At 42.1% G+C, this 22676-nt stretch overlaps 1 protein-coding gene across 1 annotated transcript in view; it reads right to left on the bottom strand.

Moving 5' to 3' along the window:
* Nucleotides 1-842: 842 nt before the first annotated feature.
* Nucleotides 843-22676, bottom strand: part of WDR11 (WD repeat domain 11) — a 53352-nt gene continuing 31518 nt past the window's right edge. Inside the window, exons 13-28 of the mRNA XM_023729879.1 lie at nucleotides 22463-22571; nucleotides 20448-20572; nucleotides 19624-19771; nucleotides 14701-14807; nucleotides 14158-14272; nucleotides 13612-13783; nucleotides 10184-10292; nucleotides 8993-9055; nucleotides 7823-7888; nucleotides 6869-7022; nucleotides 6041-6136; nucleotides 5355-5520; nucleotides 4770-4867; nucleotides 4199-4344; nucleotides 3395-3474; nucleotides 843-2063 (exon numbers count right to left, since the gene is read on the bottom strand). Of these exons, the coding sequence (XP_023585647.1) occupies nucleotides 1906-2063; nucleotides 3395-3474; nucleotides 4199-4344; nucleotides 4770-4867; nucleotides 5355-5520; nucleotides 6041-6136; nucleotides 6869-7022; nucleotides 7823-7888; nucleotides 8993-9055; nucleotides 10184-10292; nucleotides 13612-13783; nucleotides 14158-14272; nucleotides 14701-14807; nucleotides 19624-19771; nucleotides 20448-20572; nucleotides 22463-22571 (1912 nt within the window). The 3' untranslated portion in view covers nucleotides 843-1905. The remainder of the gene's footprint in view (nucleotides 2064-3394; nucleotides 3475-4198; nucleotides 4345-4769; nucleotides 4868-5354; nucleotides 5521-6040; nucleotides 6137-6868; nucleotides 7023-7822; nucleotides 7889-8992; nucleotides 9056-10183; nucleotides 10293-13611; nucleotides 13784-14157; nucleotides 14273-14700; nucleotides 14808-19623; nucleotides 19772-20447; nucleotides 20573-22462; nucleotides 22572-22676) is intronic.

Here is a 22676-nt window from a genome sequence, read left to right as displayed (position 1 = left end):
GGGGGGGAAGAGTCCTCAGGAGACGTGTCACTGACACAGTACTTCCTGGTGGGCGAGGGGGGGCGGAGAGTCACAGAAGGGATAGCCTGGGGGGTAGTGAGCATCCCACCACGGCCAGTGTGTGAGCAGAGGCAGGACAACCCCTTGGAAGAAACAGCACAGCTGAGTCCTTCCACCCTGGGGAGCCTAAGAAACAGAACAGAGGGAAAGCCGTGGGGCACGAATTATTCAGAAACCTGCAAAGGCTGCTCTCGGGATTGCTTTGTCTTGTTTGGTTGTTGAGTTTAAGTGTTTTTTTCTTCCCTATGAAACTTCTGGGCCTGGAAAAAATGGTTTGACCATCTGAAGCCCAGCTTTGCATAGACAGAGGATTTAGCTTCTCTCTGGGGAAACCTTAAGTCCTTTCGCATCACCCAGGTCAGGTTCAACAAGGGCCCTGCAGCTGTGTTCTGGAAAGAAGCCACCTCTGCGGTTCAGGTACTGACACCCTGTGAGGCTAAGACCCTTGGTCACCCCAGTCCTATGATGCAGGGTGCTCCAGAAATCCTCTGGGGAGTGTGGCATCATTGCTCTGTCCCCTGCTTAGAATAGCATCCTATCCCAGCAAGTCCCTGTGAGTCTGTCAGCTGTGCCCACTCCAAAGCACTCAGCATGTACCCTGTGGGATTTTAACAGGCAGCATGAAAGGGAAGAAGAAAGAAAGGAGGAGGAAGGAGAGAGGGAGGGAAAAAAGGACAGAAGGAAGGAAGGAAGTAAAGGTAATGGAGGGAAAAGGGCATTCCTGGTCAAATGTGTTTGGTTAATGTTGGTTGAAACAGTTAAGTAGGTTTCCTCATTGTAGGACTTCTCAGAGCCTTTAATGTGTTAATAATGTGCATTGTCAATCTCCAGAGGACGCTGTAGAATGCCTTGTGTACCCGACTCATTTGGCTGGTCACCTATTTGTTTTCTGAGGCGTATCTTGTGGGACCAGCGTTCCCTGGTATTGAGTCCTGCTGCCCTGTGCCTGAATTGCTACAGCTCGGCTTCTCTGGATACAGCAGGCACAGCCTGGAGCAGGGGCAGGTGGACTGACTACTCACACACACAGCAACACAGAGAACACAAAGGCCCGGATGGAATCTTTTTATTCGTCATCTCTGTAAGTTCTATACATTTAAATTCTTAGCAATAATTTATAATAGTCACATCACATGTATTTCAGCTACTGGGAGAACCTAGACAAGAAATTAAAGCACAAAGAGAGACTTCGAAAATGAGGTTACTGTAACACGTCGCAGAAGGGGTTAAAATCCAAAATATCAAAGACCCCACATCCTGGAACCAAACAAAGCTTAAAAACTCTCTTTGAGCCCATGAGCCTTCCCCACGGTATCAACAGTGCTGTCTCCAAGGTCAGGAAACAGAACGCTCGGGCCAACCATTTCCTAAGCACTTCTGCCCTGCCTGTATCTGCGCCAACCTGACGACAGCTCTCACGAGCTTATTTCACTAAGGATTTTTCAAACATCTTTAAATTTACCAATGAGAAAAGCAATTCAGTCTCTTGAATTTTAATTTAAAAAAATTAAAAGTATTTCCAAGGACTCAAAGCTCTCCTTCTAAAATGTATAAAACGTTACACATCTTCCAAATCTGAAGCGTTCACGTTTTTCTCTGCAGTAAATAGAGGATGTAGGACTTGCTTCTAATGCTGTAAATGCTCATTCTAATGCTGTAAATGCTCATGTACTACTGTGCACAGATGGCCTTAGGGACATGGTGGACAAGTAGCTGGCCAGGCCCTGCCAGAGAAGGTGCTCGAAGGGATGGCCTCGGCCTCCTCCATCAGACTGGGACCACAGCCAGACCAACCACTGCCCACCCTGCTTCCAAGGTAAGGCGCTCCTGGCATATAGCAGCCCGTCACTCATCCATGCGTTCTTCCTTGGGGCATTCAAGCTCATTCAATAAATCTTTGCCAGCTGCTTCAGCTTTTGAAGCAAAAAGAACAGCTCCCTGTTTAAAACCCAGGTTCTTCAGACTCCGGGCATAATCTGCATATACAGCAAAGATGAGTTTCTGTAAACCGCAGTTAAGGAACAGCAGGGCAAAACGGGCTGCGATCGTGCTCCTCACAGGAAAGAGGAGCCAGCTCTGCCAGGCCCCTGAGCAGGGCCGAGAGTGGAAGTCCCTGGAGGGTGGCCCTGCTGAGTGCAGGGGCCTCCTCACCAGGGAGGTGCCCTCTCAATAGTACCATCAGTGGACCTCATACCCAGCTGAGCCCAGAGCTCCTTCTTCAAGGAGAAGACCCCACAGAGACCCTCTAGCTTCTCCCATGACCTACACCCCACTAAAGGCTAGAAAAAGTAAGATGGCAGCACGGAAGAGAAACCTGAGTCAGGGAGGCCGGCCGTCTCTGAGTAGACAGAGCTTCCACCAGAGGTTCTACTAACCAGGGTCTGCCCTAAATATCGGGTTGAGTTTCCAGACAGCCCTGTTCTTTTGTGTTCTGGTATCTGAAATGGCTACTTTACCAGTCAGCTTTACCAGCGACTAGCTATAAGATCTAGGGTAAAAGTTTAGGTTTCAGTCTAGTGTTCTGTAAACAATGCAGAAAAAAAGCAAACAGCTGGCCTGTAAAAATGAGGCTACCATGGAAGACTACAAGAGAAAGATGCAGTGAGAAAGAACGACTATCTGCACATAGAAAACAGTGCCCGCTCCTGTGCCATCCTCACCATCCTTAGGGCGGTGCTTCGTTCTGTTGTGCCCGGGGTCGCTATGAGTCAGAACCAACTTGACGGCACCTAACAACAACAACACGCAAACACAAGGAACTGGGAGCTGTATTCTCAAGCCCATTCTTTCCAAAGAAAAACGTGACTCCAGTGACTGGAAGAAGAACTAAAGTGCTCCTGGCTGCAGGGGGACCACAGTGACCTGCCTGTGTGACATGTCCTGGAGGTGCTGCATTTTGTTCCATATCAGATTCCTCACTATGGGTGACAGGGAAAGCCTTTCTTTTTTATTTATGCCAGTGTATATTTTCCAGAGAAATACATAAAACTTTATGCCACAGAATGAATTCCTTCAAAATAGTACTTTTCAAAGAAGTGGCCCTCTACACTTCCCCTACACTATTTCCTCTATCTCTGTTTGAAGTTCAAGCCCATATTACAAAACCGTGGATCCTTACCCTTTACATTTCCTTCCTGCAAATGCCAGTGTGGCAGTGGCCTTCTTCCCGTTCTTTCCCCTCTCATTTCTCCCTTTCTCCTGGCTTTGGTGAATCAGAGTATGGATCCTCCTCAGTGTACGATGCTTCCTGCCTAGGCAGCACAAGAGAGAGGAATCCTAAAGCTCATCACAGCCCCTTCTTCTTCCTCAGCATAAACACCCTTGCAAAGGATATCTGTCTCTTCATTGACTTCCATTGTGCCATACTTCAGACAGGCTTCCACAAACAAGGCAGCTCTATCAAAGTACCTCATGCTGGCAAACAGACCAAAACAAGGTTAGGCTTTAGTATTCACATCGTATTTCTACAGAAAGACCCATACACACGTCCCCGGGAAACCCGAGTGTTACGTCAGTTACTCGCGCCTCCAAAGGCGTTTACTAGGGAAAGGGGAAAATGCCTGTGTTCATCTTCTTCTCTGCCAACCCCAAGATTTTTTTCCCCAAGAATTTTTTTATACTTAAAAACATATATAAAATAATCTAAATACACAGACATCTACAGAGATGGGATACACATGAACAACTGCTGTGTTGCCACATTTGCCTCAACCTCCTCCCTTAGTTTTAAATAAACAGAATGTCCCCTAATAACGTGAAGGTACTGCTCTTTGAGACTTTCAGAGGGGGACATCTCTACCTCACCAGCTGTTCTGTCACCTTCCTACTGCTCTCCGGGGTTCCTCCTAGTTGCTCTACTGGAAGCTGAATTGCCCTAACTCCCTGAAGACTTTTTTAAAATCCTTTTTGAATAGGCACCTGTTCAGTTTAATGAGTATATCAGCAGGAAAATACCCCAGCTCCCAGACCAAATGAAGGCTGAATAAGCACGGATGGGCCTCCTCCTTCAGGCTTTTAAATAAACCTGAAGAGCACTTTCTCCACCCGAGTGCCGCCATCCACCTGAAGAGCCTGAAGTGGGCGTCAAGTGATGAGTCCCAGCAGTCCTCAGCGGCCCACGGGGCACTCTGGGGTGTACCTGTGCAGCGTCTCGGCCACGCTGGAGAAACAGCCCAGGGAGAGAAGGACCAGGAGGGCCTTTGACTTCTGATTGACTTGTGGAGAGCACAGATGATCAACCCACCGCTTCAAGACATCAGCACACTCTTCAGAGTTCAAACGAACCTGAGAAAGAAGCCCACATTAAAAAGAAAAACATCCTGCATGACGTAAAGGAAAAAAAAAAAAAAACACTTCCAACAAACTGGGAAGGTTCCTCTGGAACAAACACTAGGTCCTGCCCTCCTGCTCAATGTGAACAGCAGTGACTCTGACCTGGGCCTGGGGGATGCGGGGACTGACAAACACCTCCTAGCTCGTGCCACAGCTTGGAGAGGAGGCACCTGCTTTCACCTCATCGCCACCAATGCAACCACCATGTTTCAATAAGCAGAAATGTAATTTATGCTCATAAAGAATAGGAGGAGGATGAGAGTTGCAAGAAGATATCTGCAAAGCATTTGCAGGCCAGAAAACACTTCCAACTCAAGAACCAAAAGTCAAGACTGAACCTTCATCCCAAACGCTCAAGGCCCTTGGACGTGACCTACTTTTGCGAGCCAGGCTGCCCGGTTCCACTCGCCATAGGTCTGCAGGTAGCGGCAAGCGTCTGCAGCTTTGTCGATCAGGCAGAGCAACTGCACGCCCTCTGGAGAAAAGACAGCAGCCCTGGTGACAAGCAGCTCGCCTCCTTGCCATGTCACCAAAAACCAATTCACCACGACCTGGCCCTGCCCTGTCTAAGTCACACCTGCTGGATATACTCCTGACTCAAATATCAAAACTGAGCTCTGCGATGTTACCACTCAAGTAATCTGTGTCGGAAGCACAGATACAGCCCAGGAAATTAAAGATAAAGCACATCTCACTCGCTGGTTTTCATCATTCTGGTTTGCTGAGGATAGTCTGATTTACGCCTACTGTCCTGGCATAATTATTAGAAGTGCCCCTTCACTCTTAAAAACAGGTCTGGATGATTACATTATACGGTCAATAGCTAGCAATAACTTCGATTTTTCTTGAGCACACATAAAAAAGAAAAAACGTCCCCGACAATCACTTGCATGAAATTCTTTCCTGGGAACGAGTCTGATTTTCCATAGTACTGACAAATATACCCACAAAACAGGCCTTACCTGCCAACTTGCCGTTGGCAATCATGTTAGTTGCCACCAGCTTAATGGTGCTCTGAGAAGGGCCTGACGAGGTGACGGTTGTGACCAAACAGGCTTTCAGGGAATCACAGTAATAGTGCTGGTTGTCTGCGCTTGTCTCCAGCAGCAGCTGCACGGCTCTGTCCGTCTAATAAGGGAAACGGTTTCTCTGATTATGAGAAGATTTTCCCTCAACGTAACTCTTTTTAATTCATAATATGGAATACTGACATTTATACCTGAAGGAAGACTTCATTGTCAAGAACTGCTCTTGAACACTTTGTGTACAGGTACAAAAAACGGAACAAAAGGACCACCTGCTGCTTTGAGACGGACGTGAAACCACAGTCTGGCTCAGACAGGTGCTCAAGGGACTGCTCATTTTGGCTTTGTACCAGTCAATTGAGAGACAAAACAAAGCAAAACAAATAGCAAGGCTTCATCTGACATTGTGAAAGCCAAAAATACAAGCCGATTAACCAGACGCTTTTGCTTTCTTACAGACTTGTCAGTAGTATTTGGAGAGAAAGTCTAAATTTACACTTACACTTTCAGAGAAGGAGACTCACTAAAGGGGAGAATGCTGTGCTGTGTATGTGTGGTGCTCTGAAACACTAATCGACTAGCAACTCCACCAAATATGAAGAGTGTTCTCAAATCTGCTGTACCTGACCCAAGAGGAGGAGCTGGTCTGTGCATTTCCTTGTGTGATCGTAAGTTGACCGTTTTACTTCCTGTAGATTAACCCTTTCCAGCTGAAATTTCTAGAAAGAAAAAAAGAGAAACAAAAGAAGACTGAGTCTGGATTACAAGATTTTGAATTATTTAATTTACTTAAAAAAGTCATTTTAATAAATATTACTTTGACTTCTGAACTTGCTAGAGAATCAGTGCTACAGAAACCCAACTGAGCAAGAAATTGAAACGGTAAAAAGTTGGAATGTAGTATTGTTTATGTACATGTTTGCCTGCTTATAAAAACTGGTACTCAAATAGAACTAGATAAAAACAAAAACCCCTATGGATTGAAGTACTCTAAAAACCAAACCAAACCCACTGCCATCGATCCCGACTCACAGCAACCCTACAGGACAGGGTAGAACTGCCCCATAGGGCTTCCAAGGCTGTAAATCTTTACTCAAGCAGACTGCCTCATCTTTCCCACGGAGCAACTGGTGGGTTCGAACCACTGACCTTATGGTTAGAAACTAGGTGCTTAACCACTACACCATCAAGAGTACTCTACTGAAGGTTAAAAAAATTAATGAAGCTACCTTTATAAATTCAGAATAGTAAATTCAAACCAAGTGAATGGAATATTTGTTTATGAGCTTTTCAAGTTCTGAGTCAGACCTTTTTAATGCTAACGTGCAGACAGACTTATTTCTACTACATGGACCTTAACTTAGTCGAAGCTTCCCAAATTTATGACAGTTACAAAGCTGTAAGTAATCAAGATGGTAGCTTTAAAGGTTTTAATACATAAAGCGTAATACCTGAAAATAGGCGTTTTCACAGAGTATGTCGTAACATATGTCCAGGGGGTTGTTCACAGTTTCCCGAGGAGCGGCTGACTTGTCCTGGGAGAAGCTGTGCAGGTAGTGGGCAGCCACCGTCCAGAAGTGTAGCTCCGACTCATCACCGTAAAGCCTGAGAAGGATGTCGTCGGTTACAATGGAGCTCACGTACCACACGCTGGTCTGGACGGGGCTTTCTAGAGTAGCCTGAAGGACTAGGGACATAGTGCTGCCTCTTGAAAGACCGCCTGGGATGCTGACTTGGTGCCTGGCAGGGGTGAAGCAGCAGGCTCTCAGCCCTGCTACTGGGTCTCCAACAACACAGGGGCCTGACTGCACAGGGCCCCTTCAGACCCAGAAGTCTCCCTGCTCTGTGCTACGTGCATTCAATACCGTTAAAGTCTGATTACGACAAGTCTTAACAAGTCTCAAACTGTCTCTGTGACGATCGACTCATTTGTGTTAAGAGCAACACTGAAGCCTGGGCAATTATTCACCTGGCTTGCCACTAGCATACCTTTCACATTAGGAAACAGTTCCTCTGGGGTGACTGGCTAGACAGGATGAGAAAATACGTTGCCATCTATTCTCTGAGGAATGGAGGGGGAGGTCTTTTTACAAGTGACAACTTTACAGTGGGACAGCACAGGTTATTGCTTTTAAATGGAATTTATGAGTATACTTAAATACATGCCCTTTGTGGCTGATATTTTGAAACACACTTTTAAAAAAGCAGGAGGAGGCCCTTTCAATAAAGATAGCCTTAAGTCCTAGATGTCACCTTCATAATCTGTTTTCCTGTTTTTATTACTAGTTGCAAAATGAATTGTAAGTCAAATCTAAAGGGTGAACGGATAACTAAAACCCCTAATAAGAGAAATGATCAAATTTGAAATTCTCTGTATCTGGCAGAGAAGCTTCTATCAGTGTTACCTTGAAACAAGCAGGCACCTCTGCAAGAGGGTGAATTCTGGATCAAGCAAGAGTTTCTTTATGTCACTGCAGACAGGAATCCAAACAATGGTAAGGTGACCATTTTAATCAAATAATAATACAAGGAGATACATCAATATACTCTGGAATAGGAAAATTACACTCAAAGGATACAACTGTACCTAACGAAAGTTACTTGACCCTGGAATTATACAAGCGTAATAGGGCTTCGAGTATTTCATGCTTGGGGATGTAGCATCTCTCATCCACCACAGGGGACCTGCAGGTGCTGATTTTGCCTTACACTCTTATAACAGTTCAACTCATATTTTGAAAATCTGAACAGTTACCTAACTATACAAAATTATTTTGCTAGTCATCAGGAACAGTATATACTTCAGAGAAGACAGTACTCAGAATTTATTTTTCAAACTATTCGAAGGCTACTGTTTTTACGAATTGGGTGTTTTGAAAACAGTTAAGTGTACAACGTTCAGGAAGGCAGTCTTTATAGTTTTTCATTTAAACATAAATGTTAATCTTTGGATGGAGAATACAATAATGTAATTATTTTGAATATGTGATCATTAAAACACTCTATTATGGTTAATTTATTAAATATATGAATTGTGGGTGACAGATTCTAGATTTAAAAATTTGTTACGTTTCACCAAGCACTCCCTGCAGACCCATATTCTTCTACTTCCTTTGCAGTATTATTCCTAATACGTAGTTTGAAAATTGTCCAGGCTCTAGGGAACATATTAATTTCTTAGCTAGAATTGTGCATACACAGCACCTGACAACAGAAAACTCATTCGAGGAGAGGACAGCTGACACACGAGAATCACCCGGGTCTGTCCTCTGCCGTGCAGCTCGGCAGGGACGTGTGCGAAGGCCCGCCCGAAGCTTTTAGCTCTCCCTGAATCCAGACCAGAGCAATCTGATCCTTGTTAACTCGCTGAAGTCAGATGCTCTGTCGCTGTAATATTAAATAAGAACATTTTCAAAAATTCTTAAGGAAAACAAACCTCTATCAACAAAATGCTGTCTCCTTGGGCCACAAACATTTTCCAAAACACAACTCACTTTAATTTTAAAACACCTATATTATTGTACTTTTCTTTCTTAGATTGCTATCTTCTAATAAGGCATGCTTAGAGTACTTACTTTGACAATGAATTCAACTGCTCTTGAAGGAGATTCTTTATTTCTTCATTTTCTGGATAATCACTGCACAGAAAAAATTTTGAATGAGTTCATTATCTCCTTACTTAAAACCATTTATTCCTTCACCAGAAAAAAGTTGTGGCCCATGTTGACATAGAAAACAGCTTTCTGGAGTCCTTGCTTAAAAGCCTGATATAGACCCAAATAGCAACAGTCTACTCGGGGATCCACCAATCATCTTTCACGTCTGCTCTTATCTTACTGAGTCAAGACAAAGCGATGAGTAAAAAAAGACTTTGGTTTTCAAGAAACCAGAAAATTTATTAGCCAGCTCTGAAAACTATCAGATTTAGATTCATTTAAACAGGAACTTAGGAGCCCTGTTGGTGCAACGGTTAAGCATAAGGCTGCTAACCGAAAAGTTGGCAATTTGAACCCACCCAGCTGCTCCACGGGAGAAGGGACCTGGTGATCTGCTCACATAAAGATTACAGCCCAGAAAATCCTATGGGGCAGTTCTCTGTCACACTGGGTTGCTGTGAGCTGGAATCAATTTGATGGCACCCAACAACAACAAAATGAGAAACTTAGCAATGACTAAAGAAATTTGTTCATTCTCCTCTGCAGAATTCTAAGAAGATCATTCCTGGAGAATACAGACCTTACCGTATTATTGTTTTCAATTTCCCTATCCCATGCCTACCTGTGCACTACACATACTCAGTACACATTTGTGGATTTAATTAATACCCACTAATTATAGTTTCTGTGAACAGTTTTTTGCAATAAGGCAGACACTGAGCTTTGTAAAAATGTAATAAACCTCTAAAGCAGCCTACTGACGTCACTTTTAAAAAGAATTAGTCCTGGCCCCCAGTATCTCCTTGGCCTACATCAGCCATATCCAGACTCATCCTTTTCCTAATGGTGACATGCTCCAGTTCAGACCTACGATGACCACACAACCACCGACAGCAGCTTATGTCTTCACAGCCCCCTCACACACCCACGCTGCCGAAAGACCCCAGACACAGACGGGAAGGAGTCTGTCTGCCTTCTCTGCCTTAACCTGGTTTTGAGGCTTAGCTCCATTACTTTTAAGCCCTGCAGTACAGGCCATGGCTGATTTTCCTGGGTGTCCTTCAACCCCACGGAGATTAAGGCAGGAAAACGAAAACGGAAACTACTTACACTTGAGAAATGTCCAAAGTACACTGACCGTTCCAAGGCTGGTGTAGTAAGAAGGCTTTTAAGGCCAGGGAGGCCCTGGGAACAAGGAGGTATGGGCACCACACAGGTTCTAGGACAAAAAGGTTTGTTTTTATTTTTAAATGTAGTTTAATACTGCTACAGACAGTTTACAGAGCTGTCAGCAGGGAACAATGCATATATCTGAGGATTAGATTCAGGTTAGACGTTTCTCACAAGAACACTGCACAGGGGATATCATGTACTTCTCCACTGCATCGCATCAGAAGGGACACCTTAGATGGTCTCCTCACAGGTATCACTAAATTGATCATCCAGTTAAGGTGGAATTCACCAGTGTGCTCTCTTATCAAGACACTTTTCCCCCGTTATAATTAGTCACATGTAGGGGAGATACTGCCAGACAATTTCCTAGGCCCGAACGTCCTTCTGCCCAATGACTTAGCATCCACTAATGATCCTTGCGTAGGAGCCCTAGTGGTGCAGTGGTTAAAGCATTCAGCTGTTAACCAAATAGTCGGCGGTTGGAACCCACCAGCTGCTCCGCAGGACAAAGATGTGGCAGTCTGCTTCTGTAAAGATTTACGCCTTGGAAACCCTATGAGGCAGTTCTACGCTGCTCTGAGTCGCAATCGAACTACCAGCACCACTGTCAACTATTTCAGTAAAGTTCAAAATTCCTTTGCAGTTCTTTTTGTCCTTAGAATATAAGCCACTAAAGGTGTAGAGTCAGGGTTCTGTGTTTAAAAGTTACTTGAAGGGAAGGAAAACACATAATATAGGGGAAGTCAGCACAACTGGACCAAAGCAAAAGCACAAAAGTTTCCTAAGAAAAAAAATAAAAATTACTTGAACTATTTGCGTGCGTGTGTGTGTGTGTGTGTGTGTGTGTGTGTGTGTGGTTATGGTACAAATTTGTTATACAGTTAGGTTCAACTGTTTCTTGTATTCAATTTTAGGATTCATTGTATTCATTGTATTTTTGAATATATATAATTAAGTGGTTCAAAAGTTACACCTATATAAAAAAGGTATAATCAGAGAAGTTCATTCATATCCCCATACCCACCATCTTTCTATCCACTTCCTACAGATAACAATTTATTAATTTCTGGAATATTCTGGGTTTCTTTTTGTAAAATAAGCAAACACACACATACTACACACACACATGCACACACACACACATAAACCCGCCTTTAGGAGGTCTCTTTCTGTACCTGCTCACTTTGGAAAGCCGTGTGCAGCAGTGACTGTTGGGGAGAAAGCAAAGCTAGCCTCTGAAAGCACGTCAATACTACTACACAGAGTGGGTAGAAACTGCACAACACTCGCATGTCATTAAGCAAGTCACATCCTCTCGATTCTTTTAGATGCTGCTAAAAAGGATATTAAGATCAGGCTGCAGCCAAGAAGGGTTCTTAGATTCAGAAACGGATTCCTATCTTCTCAATCTGTCTGACCCTCGCTTTACGGGGGATGGGGAGCAGGGAGAGGAGGAAGACAGGTTATCTAAGTTGTTCTATAAAAATGGACAGGTTTGAAATGATGTATCATGATGTTCTCTAATTGTTATCAAGGAAGACTGAAGAAAATAATTAAATACTGATGTATCAATGCACATGACTCTAACGGATTTTACTTTTATCCCCCATCAAAAAGCCAGAAGTCTAATTACCCAGAATAGAACCGTATCACAGGTTATTTTCCCCAAACCAGACTGCCATGTATCTGGGGGTAAACACAGACGTCTATTCCTAACTCCGTATTTCACACCACCACGAGCTTTCAGTCTTTAACATTTACTGAGTGTCGTTCTGAGTTAAAGTTCAATTTGGGAAATGTATGCACAATTTTCTTGACCTTTCCCCATTATTATTTTTAAATTTTTCCTTTTCTGGCTAAGACGGCACCAGTAAAGACTTACAAAGAAAACTTGGGTAGAAAAGATTTTTTTTTAATTAGAAAAACTTTAAAAGTGCAATCTAAAATCTGGCTGTAGGCCAGCTGTTCAAGTATAGCGTTAAGTGTGGTTTAATATGATGGGCTCCAATTCTATAGTCAGTTTAATTTAAGAACAAGCTACCTTGGCTTTGGAGCTTTTTAGATTCAAACTTTAAATTAAAGGCAAAAGAAAACCTTTTCAAACATTTAGATTATATTTGCACACATCTTTACTTAGAACTAGTAATTAAATTTAAAAAAAAAAAAAAAAGACTCTTTTCCTTAATAACTTCAGGTTGAAAGTTCCTATCAATGCCCACCCTTCTCTGGGAGCAGGTCCTGATCCCTCTGCAGAGCAGCCAGTGACCAGGGACAGATATGGGAATACACAGCTCAACTGCTGGCTTCCCTCGATGGCAATCACAGCTATGGAGTTAAGAAGCGGTGGGTATAGTAGCAGGGGTGGAGCTGGCGGCAAAGACAAAAGTTAAAGGCGGCCCAGCCAACATTAGCAGAAGCTTGGTAGTGCCTGAAGCACGGACACCAAGTGAGGGGGCAGGTTTTCAAACCCTTCCTGTCTCTGGAGGCACCATATACTCTCTGCAAGGACACAAGCACTTTCTAGAATTGTTCCCAGACCATTCTGAGAGTTTATGCTGATGCTCAGTAAATGAGTGTACGAATGTCTTATGAAAATTCTTCCAGATCAGACAGCCTTGAAAGCACACCACAGGTATGCCTGGAGCAACACTTACTGCAGGACGCTCCTTGCTCGGCTCCAGTTTGGACGTCTGTCTCCCTCCTTCCAGGAGCATCTTCCAACGATGAACACTGCATTTCATCAGACAAACCTGCCTTTCAAGCTGACTGATGGATGGATACATTCACAATCCTTCCATTCTTCTTTTTAAAGTCACATAGGAGGTCCTTTTTACTAAAGAATTTTTTGTTTTGGTAAAATAAATCTCAAACAACCATACAAAAAGAGGCAAGATACTAGAATCATCTAATTTTGCTTTGACTGGCCATTTAACAAGCCAGAAAATAGGCTTCAAAACCCTTGATACTCGGGACACTTTCCACAGTGCCTTTTCAAAGACCGACAGCCACAAAAGGTACACAGATCACCACGAAACAACCAGCCCCTCATCACTAGCTTCGTGGCCTCTGATGAGTGCTGTGTTCTGAGTAAACCATCTTTTCTCTTGTGGACAAACCACTCAGAAGAGGGTAAAGAAACGGCACTTACAAAACCTGAGCCGGGGGATGACTGACATCTGCAGTCACAGGGAGGACAGCATCCCAGTGACAGAAACACTCAAGACTGAAGCTAACATATTTTCTTAACCTCAGATTCTTAGAAAATGAGACTGAAATGAAACAGAAGCAGCTCTCTCCCCTGAAGACCGCAGCCTGTGGGAAAGTAAAGACAAGCGTCAAAGCACCTTCTCATTAGGATTCCATACCGGTTAACTCTTGTTCATCCATCCTAAAACATGTGGACTTCATCGACATCTCCAGGACTCTGATGCATCCATCATCCGACGCCAAGATCACTTTATCTGATGTACACCAGTCCACATCCAATATCTGAAAGGTCACATTTCTTCCACTTCTTAAACTGCTCACCATCTGAACCTTCAAGAGTAAATTTGGTTGTCACTTTCAAAGCAAAAAGAAGTTGTTTATTATTCTGAATCAAACAGTCAAGGAGACCGCACCCGTGGCAAAGGCCCACTGCAAGTTTATAACTGCGCAGCCTTTGGCCATCCATCTCCCACATGCAGACACATTTTAAATGTCCCAAAGACAGTGGTAACATAAACAATCTGTTGTGCTGTCATCTTTAGAACAGAAATATTGTAAAATCTTTTAAAAAGAAGAAACTAATTTGTCATAATAACTTGGCAAACGCATTACAGAGTTTTCATTTCTAAATCAGGAGGATTTTAAACCCACAGCCCAGGTGAGCAGCAGCTCATTTACATTTCATTCTCTAGGGGCAGGCCTACCTCTTTGGTGTCCCATACTTCAGCTCCATCATTGTACATTGCTATTAGTTTTTGGTTTCCTTTACCAGGGGCAAAGCGAATCTTCCTCACCCAACTTCGGTGTGTAGGTATCCCTCTGAGGACAAACAAAATCGCAAACCAAAACACCAGTAAGATGCTCGGTGTGATAGTCAGTGGAAACAGCATACCAAGTCTCATCCTACTTCCATTTCTGACAAGGCCTGGTGGTGAGAGAATCATTTTACTTTCTGAGATAGGGACATCTGACAGAAAGATCTGTCCTTTAATAATGCAGGAATTGTGTCCCCGCTCTCTACATGGACCACCTGCAGATCAGTCTTCCATGACTGACCCAGGGCTTGCCTCAAGGTCCTTCCTTCCAAGTTCAGGTGACCAGTGATTCGAGGGGCCAAACTACACTTGGCCATGTCTACCAATCCTGTTTGCCAAGTCACAGCCTCCAATGGAAGCGTATTTATACAAATCAAAAGGTTACTTTTTTTTTTTCTTAATCAAATAAAAAATTCCACTCGTGGCTCATACCTGGATACTCTGCCTTTCAAATCCCAAAAATTTAAATTTCCATCCATATCGCCAAGAACTAATGTATCACCTTTCCAAGCGATGCAAGTAATACTGCCCATACTTCCCTAGAAAACAACAACAAATACAAGATTCACTACATACAAACCATCATAACAGAAATATTTTTACTTAATGGCCATATGAAGTAATAACGATATCTGGGTGAAATTTAATTACAAAGGGTTTTGTTTTAGTGTGAATGCCATCAAACTCTCATAGACCTCAACACTAAAAGAGCTACAACACAGCACATCAATTTAAATGAGGAAGAAACAGGAGAATTCAACTTGACAGACGGTTTAAGTGATTTGAGACAGATTTAGACAGAAGAAGCATCTTTTGAGGAAGAAGTACCTTACATGAAAAAATAGAATAAAAGAAGAAAAAAAAGAAAAGGAAAGGAAACCCTTCCAGAGAAGGGTCTTGTCTTTTAACTTCTCCATCTTGTCTCTAACTTACGTAGCACCGAAAAACGATAAAGCCATTCCAAGGGAAATCAAAGCTGTTTCAGAACTAACTGTACAGCAATTTTTCTATTGATAAAAGGATCCAGAGCTTCATCAGTACCTTCTGGAACCTTAAGGAATAATGAAGGTGAACAGATACTGCTGATTAAAGGCATCTGCACAATGAGTTCAGAGAAAGCTCTGCAAAGAAGTTACATATAGAAAAATAAGCACAAGAAAACCCGTGCCGGCAGTCAGTCTAACAGAGGGGAAGAGAGGAGCGGGCAGCTCTGACAAACGCACAGCGTGGTGCACCTCAGACCTGAGGAGCCAGGCTCTGGACTCAGGCTGCCCGGGCTTTCATCTGAGCTCTACCACTGAGTTGGGCAAGTTTATGTCACCTTTCCGAGCCTTGGATTTACCATCAACAGGGTAACAGCTTGAAACTTGAGGAGTTACCAGCGGTGTTATTACATTTATACAGGTAAAGGCTTAAAGCAATGCCTGCCACACTGTAAACAGTCCATACATGGCAGCTATTACATAACTTTACTGTTCAATTATTTCTCTACTTTTTCAGAGAAATCCTGTTTTTGCACTTATTTACAGTACAATATAAAAACTCACGTGCTTTGTTCTCACGATGCTTATATATTGTGTCTTCCATGTATCCACAGGAAGGAGTAGGACAGCTCTAATGGTTTGCCAAACTGAACAGTAACAGCCCGGCAACAACAACTAAAAAACCAAACCCGCGGATGTCGAGTCGATTCCGACTCACAGAGACCCTAGAGGAGAGCAGAACTACTCCATAGGGTTTCCAAAGAGCAGCTGGTGGGTTCAAACTGTCGACCTTTTGGTTGGCAGCTGAACTCTTAACCACTGTGCCACCAGGGCCTAGTGGCAGTCAGGAAACAAAAGAAAAACTGAATTGAATATCAATACTATTATAATGAATTCAATAATAAAAAAAAACCTAGGAGTTATAAAAAATAAATGGAATTCTGGGTAATATGAAGCAACACTTCAAAACAATCTTACTTTCTTTCCTGACCATACCACCAGAATGTTTAATTAAGAATTTGTCTTTAATTAGTCCAAAGGACTAATGGACCAGAACTACCAGGGCCTCCACCAGACTGAGTCCAGTACAACTAGATGGTGCCTGGCTACCGCCACTGACTGCTCCGACCAGGATCACAACAGAGGATCCCGGACAGAGCTGAAGACAAATGTAGAACAAAACTCTAACTCACAAAAAAAGACCAGACTTACTGGCTTGACAGAGACTGGAGAAACCCCAAGAGTAGGGCCCCTGGACAACCTTTTAGCTCAGTAATGAAGTCACTCCCAAGGTTCACTGTTCAGCCAAAGATTAGACAGCACCGTAAAACAAAACAAGACTAATGGGGCACAACAGTCCAGGGACAAAGACTAGAAGGCAGGAGGGGACAGAAAAGCTGGTAATAGGGAACCCAAGGTTGAGAAGGGGAGAGTGTTGACATGTCGTGGGGTTGTTAACCATTGTCATAGGGCAATATGTGTACTAACTGTTTAATGAGAAACTATTTGTTCTGTAAACCTTCATCTAAAGTACAATTAAAAAAAAAAAAAGAATTTGTCTTTAAATTTACTTTTTAGTCGTGAGAACTTTTATAATATTACTTTCTAACTTCTAAAAGTTAGAGCATTAAAACTTAAGTTATCCAAGAAACCACAGTGTTACCAGCTTAGAATTACAATGTGATGTATTAATACAACAGAAAAGGTAGGCCAGACCTTCCTACTTAAGCATTTATTGATGGGATACAAAGCACATGGAGATACCAGTGTGCTTTTAGAGGATGTGGCACAAACAAATCTGCTCTACAGCTCTAAATAATCCTGAGGGGAGAACAAATGCAAAACACACCTCAGTGGAGTATTATTACTTGACACTGACATGTTGCCTCCATGTAAAATATGATGACTAAAGGTCAGAAGGAAGGCTGGCAGCAGCAGGACTATCCATTCTCTCTCATTCATCTAGTTAGTCTAAGTAAAGGCGGTCACTCCTCAAGTGTACACAATGCAAAAGACGCCAAGTTTCCCCCTTCATTTTTACCATTTCTATTCGCTCTACTGATCTGGGCCTGAAATGAAGAGGAAAAGTTCCAACTCAAAACGAATGCTTAATACTTCACATTTGAAAGTGTGGGGGTAAGATAAATTATTGGATTAAAACAAAAAAAAAAACACTAGCTGAATTCTACATTAGAGTCACTGAAAAACATATTAATTCCAGAAAACAAAAATAATTAAGCAAATCGATTTCCCATGTATTATGTAATAGACGCTCAATTCCTTTTCCCCAAAAATAGTATGATCTAAAGTTTGTACCAAATGCACTGGAGGCTGGATCCTTACTAAGCTGGTCATTCCTGGAGAAAGTGGCTCCTGGCTGTGAACTAAAGGGGGCTGGCTGGCAGAACAGGAGCTCTGGTGGCACAGTGGTTAAATCGGCCGGATGCTAACCAAAAGGTCAGCGGTTCAAACCCACCAGCATCTCTGTGGGAAAAAGATGTAGCGGTCTGCTTCCATCAAGATTTACAGCCTTGGAAACCCTATAGGGTTGCTATGAGTCAGAATCGACTCACTGGCAGTGGGTTTTTGGTTTTTTTTGTCAGGCAGAACATAGACTTGCTGTATCTGACTTCAGGCCTCCACAAATAGAAATGGGACCTTAAAAGCTGTGGGGTGCAATTATCCTGAAGCAATAAAGAAAAACTCATGTGCCTGATGTCTATAAATTTTAAACTTTTTTTTTTAAACTGGTATCTCAAAAATTAGAATGTGAACTCTGTTGGACTGTTTCTACACTCTAATCTCAAATGTGAAGTGATCAGAAAACACAGGGACTGAGCTGTCTGAGAGTGGCACTTGAAGAGCTCAGATGGGGCCCCTCCGGGTTCTAAAGGAGCAGCAAACTGATTTTCCAAAGGACAGCCACTGCACACTGGCACTCCTAAGTCTATACCCTTCCTACACGCTAAAAGTTAGGTTACTTTTTCTATTACGACCATCTATGAAACATCACTTTCACATTTACATTGTCATTTTCATCCTTTCAAACTACTGGCAATTTTTGGCAATATTAGAGCTATCTTAAAATAGACTATAGATTCAGACCTACCAAGTCTCATATCTAACTTGCTCTATGTAGTAAGAAAAATGAAAGTCCATCGTCTGTTACAGTTGATAAACACTTTCACATTTTAGCTTCTACTTTTACAAGTGGTGAAGGCTGTTTGGGGAAATGCTTTTAATTCTTCTATAGCTGTTAATAAGCAAGACGTGGAAGCTAGCCTCTAAGAGGCTCCCACTGATTCTGCCTTTTGGTGCTCATGCCCCTTGCAGTCATTTCCCACAGTGAAGAGGGCTCATCCAATCGGATAATGTGAAAACTAGGCCTTAAAAGACATTGCCACTTCCTTCCTGCTCTCTGTTGGATCACTGGCTTTGAGGGAATCCAGATGCCATGTTGGGAGGACATAAAAGCAGCTGTATGGAGGTGTCCAGATGTAGAAGACCTGAGGCCTCTCACCAACAGCTGGCATTAATCTGTCAGCCATGTGATAGAGCCATCTTAGAAGTGGATCCTCCTGGCCCATTTAACTTCAAATGTCTGCAGCTCCAGTTGGCGTTTTGACTATGACCTCATGAGACCCCAAGTCACCTATAAAATACAGGGGCTGGCATTCTACTAAAACGTTCCATTTTTAGACAACAATTTTAAATATATATATATATTTTTTCTTTTTTTAAACCATGTCATGCCTACATTTAACCATCACAGTAATCTGCATTAGTTAATAAAAACTGTTAATCAAAACAGCTAGTGAGATGCATGCTGATACAAACTATTAACCCAGAACCCTTAGTTAAAGGACTCTGCAAGGCCATGAAAAAGATATACAGAAGTTAGTAAATATTATTACACTTACAACCTGATTATTATTATCCAAAATAAAACTAGATTGTCAGTCAAATCCTTCAGGATATAGCTTGAAATGGAAAGAAGACAGATAACAGAGTCAGACAGAAAGACCTGAGTTTAAAACACTTCTCTGCCATCCCACTAAGGTGGGTGACCTTGGGAAATTACTTATTCTCCCTCAGTTTCATAAGAGATAAAATGGGGATAATTCCTCAAGTATTATCGTGGGGATAAAAATGAGAGGCAAACGGTAAGTATTTAATCAAAATAGTTATAATGCTATTCTCCAGCAGTATGGTATACATTTAATCATTGATAACCTCTCTCAAATAGTAAAGCTTGTAACATTAAAGTTTTCCAAAAGAGCTTCCCAACTAAACTGTGGCTTCACTAGATATGGAACCAACAAAATCTTTGGTAAGAATTCTTGATTAAGATTTAATCAAAGGTTGCACTCACATCTGGTGGAATCCGTGCGCTATCTTTCACCGAGTTGCCTTCAACAGTGAGATGATAAACCTGGCCGTCATTATCAGTAAACACAAAATGCTCCCGGGCAGAGATGTTCTGACTGAGTTCAGACTTACTTTCTGCTTCCTGCAGCAAGCTTTGGGACAGAGAAAAATAAGATAAAGGTATTTCTTTCTTTAAAATGACGCCTATAATTCATTAGCTCACCCAAAATATAGATGCATTACTAGGTGGTCCAAAAGCATTAAAAAAAAGTCTGAAACTAATCTTTGCCCAAATAATAATAGGAAAATACAAACCACTCTCAAATAATCATACAACAAAAGAAAGTTTACCCCTACAGAGGGCCATGGTGATCTGCACTTAACGCAAGGAAAGACCCCTCTTAGCTCTGTTTCTGCTGCAGAACACTCACCAGCAGAAGAGGTGCCTTACATCTGTCCATCATCACCTTTGAGGCTTTTTATTTGTAAAACTGGTGAGGAAGGGGATGGGACTTAAATTTAGAATTTCCATTTTCTTTGGTGTCCACAAATGGTAATATGGTCTATCTGTGTGTTTACGTTATTTGAAGCTTATGGAACAGAAGTGCACTGAGGATAATTGTATTCACTGATGAACACTGATATGTGGATATTACTGCATATATTACTGACTGCAGAAAGAAATCCAATAATAAAAGTAACTTTTCAGTAATCTGGGTATATAGTAAAATACAAAACAAAGTATGTTTAAAATGGATGGCACTTGTCAAGCCCCCAGCAATGATAATGACATTACAAATGACAGTGGCAGGAAACAGCGCCCTGTACCTGATCACAGATGACTCGGCGACACTCAGCTCTGCATCGGAGACCACGGTCTGGCGGGCCATGGCCTCTCGGGTAGCCAGCTGCTTCTTCCTCAGGCTCTTTAAGTTGTGAGAGGGTGACCACTCCTGTGCACAAGACAGACCAAGGAAAGTGCTAGGTTTCCTTCTGCCAAAGCATCCTGCCAGAAAAGCTATGCCCAGTATTACTCAGTACTACTACACAGGAAGTCACAAATTCTCCTTTAGGCTTTACCTATTTATAGACAGGTATTTTAATTAGAGCTTGAGGTAGCCGATTTGAATAATATAAAAGTTTAATGGGAAACTTCTGGAAGGTCTAACTTTTGATGCTTTCTTATTCACAAAATGAAACCATAAACTCAATTATGCTGTCTCCTATTCCCACCAAGACAAGCCTCTCCTTCCCCGCCTCCCCTTAGGTGCACAGGTTGAGACAATCATGCCCCTTAAATCATGGCTCATTATCATGGATAGGTCCACAAAAACCTCTCTTGCTTTATTATTTATTCCCTTATATTAGCAGTAACTGTAATACATTTAATCCCATGTCTTCTCGTATGTGTATGTTCTTTCTTAATGTGAAGTTACTGCAACTGCATGTATTTGTAATTTACATAAATGGTGCTGTGTTATGCATCTTATTCTGTGTCTTACACTTTCCACTCAATATGATGTACTTAAGTCCCATCCCTGATGTTCTGGAATGCTGCATAACACTCCATGGGTGCATCTGTCTGTTCTCTAAGCAGAAGACACCCAGACTGCCTCTGAACTCCCATTGTGACAGATAATACTGCTGTCATATCCTCGTAAAAGGTCCTTTACGAGCAGGAGCTGGACAGCTGGAGCACAGAATAAGTCTTGTTTGCCAAAGTACCGCCAGTTTGCTCCCCAGAATGGCTGCACTGGTCTTCATTCTTCCCAGCAGTGTCCAAGGACTCCTAAACCCCGCACCTGACGCTCGCTCACTTTCCAATTTTGCTAGTCTAATCTAAAAGGTATATCATGGTTATTTCACTTTACACACTTCTAAAAACTTGTGAGGTTGAACATTTCTTCAAATGCTTATGCCTTTCTGGTTTCCCTGCCATTCATTACCTCTTCTCATACTTCCCCTACATTCCCAGTGGGGTTCCTATCTTTTCATCACTCATTTGTAGGAGATCTCTTCCCTTGGTAGTGTCAGACATTGGAAAATTTCTTCTTCCAACCTGTCTTCTGTATCTAACTTTGACAATGGTGTCTTCCATTGAATAGAAGGCATTAACCTTGATGTGATCAAATTCATTTTTTTTTCCCCTTTCTGGTTTGAGTTTCTGATGTCCTCTCCTGCCAGGTCGCAAAAATATTCTTCTATATTTTCTTCTACTAATTTTATAGTTTTACATTTTCACACTTAGTTCTTTAATCTTCGTGGCGGCCTCCTTTGCAGGTGATATTAGATAAGCATCCAGTATTTTCTCCATAGAGTGAGGCAGTTTTCCCAGTACTGTCTAGTAAATAATCCATTCTCTCCCCATGGAGTTGTGTGTTACTTTATCGTATATTATATTCCCAAATACTCATGGGTCTGGTTCTGAGCTCTTTATTATGTTGATCCATTTCTGTTTTTGCACCAATATGATACTGTTTTTATTACTATGGTTCTGTAATATGTATTAATATCTGGCAGATGGGACCCAGCCTCACCTCTTACATTTACTCCCCTTTTTTAAGGTTGTCTTAGCTATTCGGACTTTATTCTTTCATAAGCATTTTAAAACACATTTTTCATGTTCCTCAAAAAACCCAAATGAAATTTTGATTGGAATTGCACAAATGTAATATTAGGTTGGCTCATCCAAGAAAATAAGATTTATCTTCATTTATTTACATCATTTTGTTTTTAACAAGAAAATACATGGCATTAATGATTTCATTTCAAACAAAAGAAAAACATTTACCACATTATATACATACCTAAATAAACGATTCCATTCTTAAATTATAACTTACCAAAGCAGTTATTGCAGGGAAGTTTTTGGACATTTCTCTAAGGAGGGTACAAGTCCTAACATCCCATAACTCCAGGGGTTTATCTTTGAATACAACTGCCAAATACTGCCTGAAATAAACAAAGTTACTAAATAAGGCCCTTGCGCAAACTTTTCACCATGAAGTAGCATAAGAAGTTCAATAAATCAGAGAACTCAGAGGATACACTCTAAAC

Source organism: Trichechus manatus, unplaced genomic scaffold (genome assembly GCF_000243295.1).
Source record: "Trichechus manatus latirostris isolate Lorelei unplaced genomic scaffold, TriManLat1.0 scaffold00031, whole genome shotgun sequence".
In the NCBI taxonomy this organism is placed as follows: Eukaryota; Metazoa; Chordata; class Mammalia; order Sirenia; family Trichechidae; genus Trichechus; species Trichechus manatus.
This window is presented reverse-complemented; position numbering and strand designations above follow the sequence as displayed.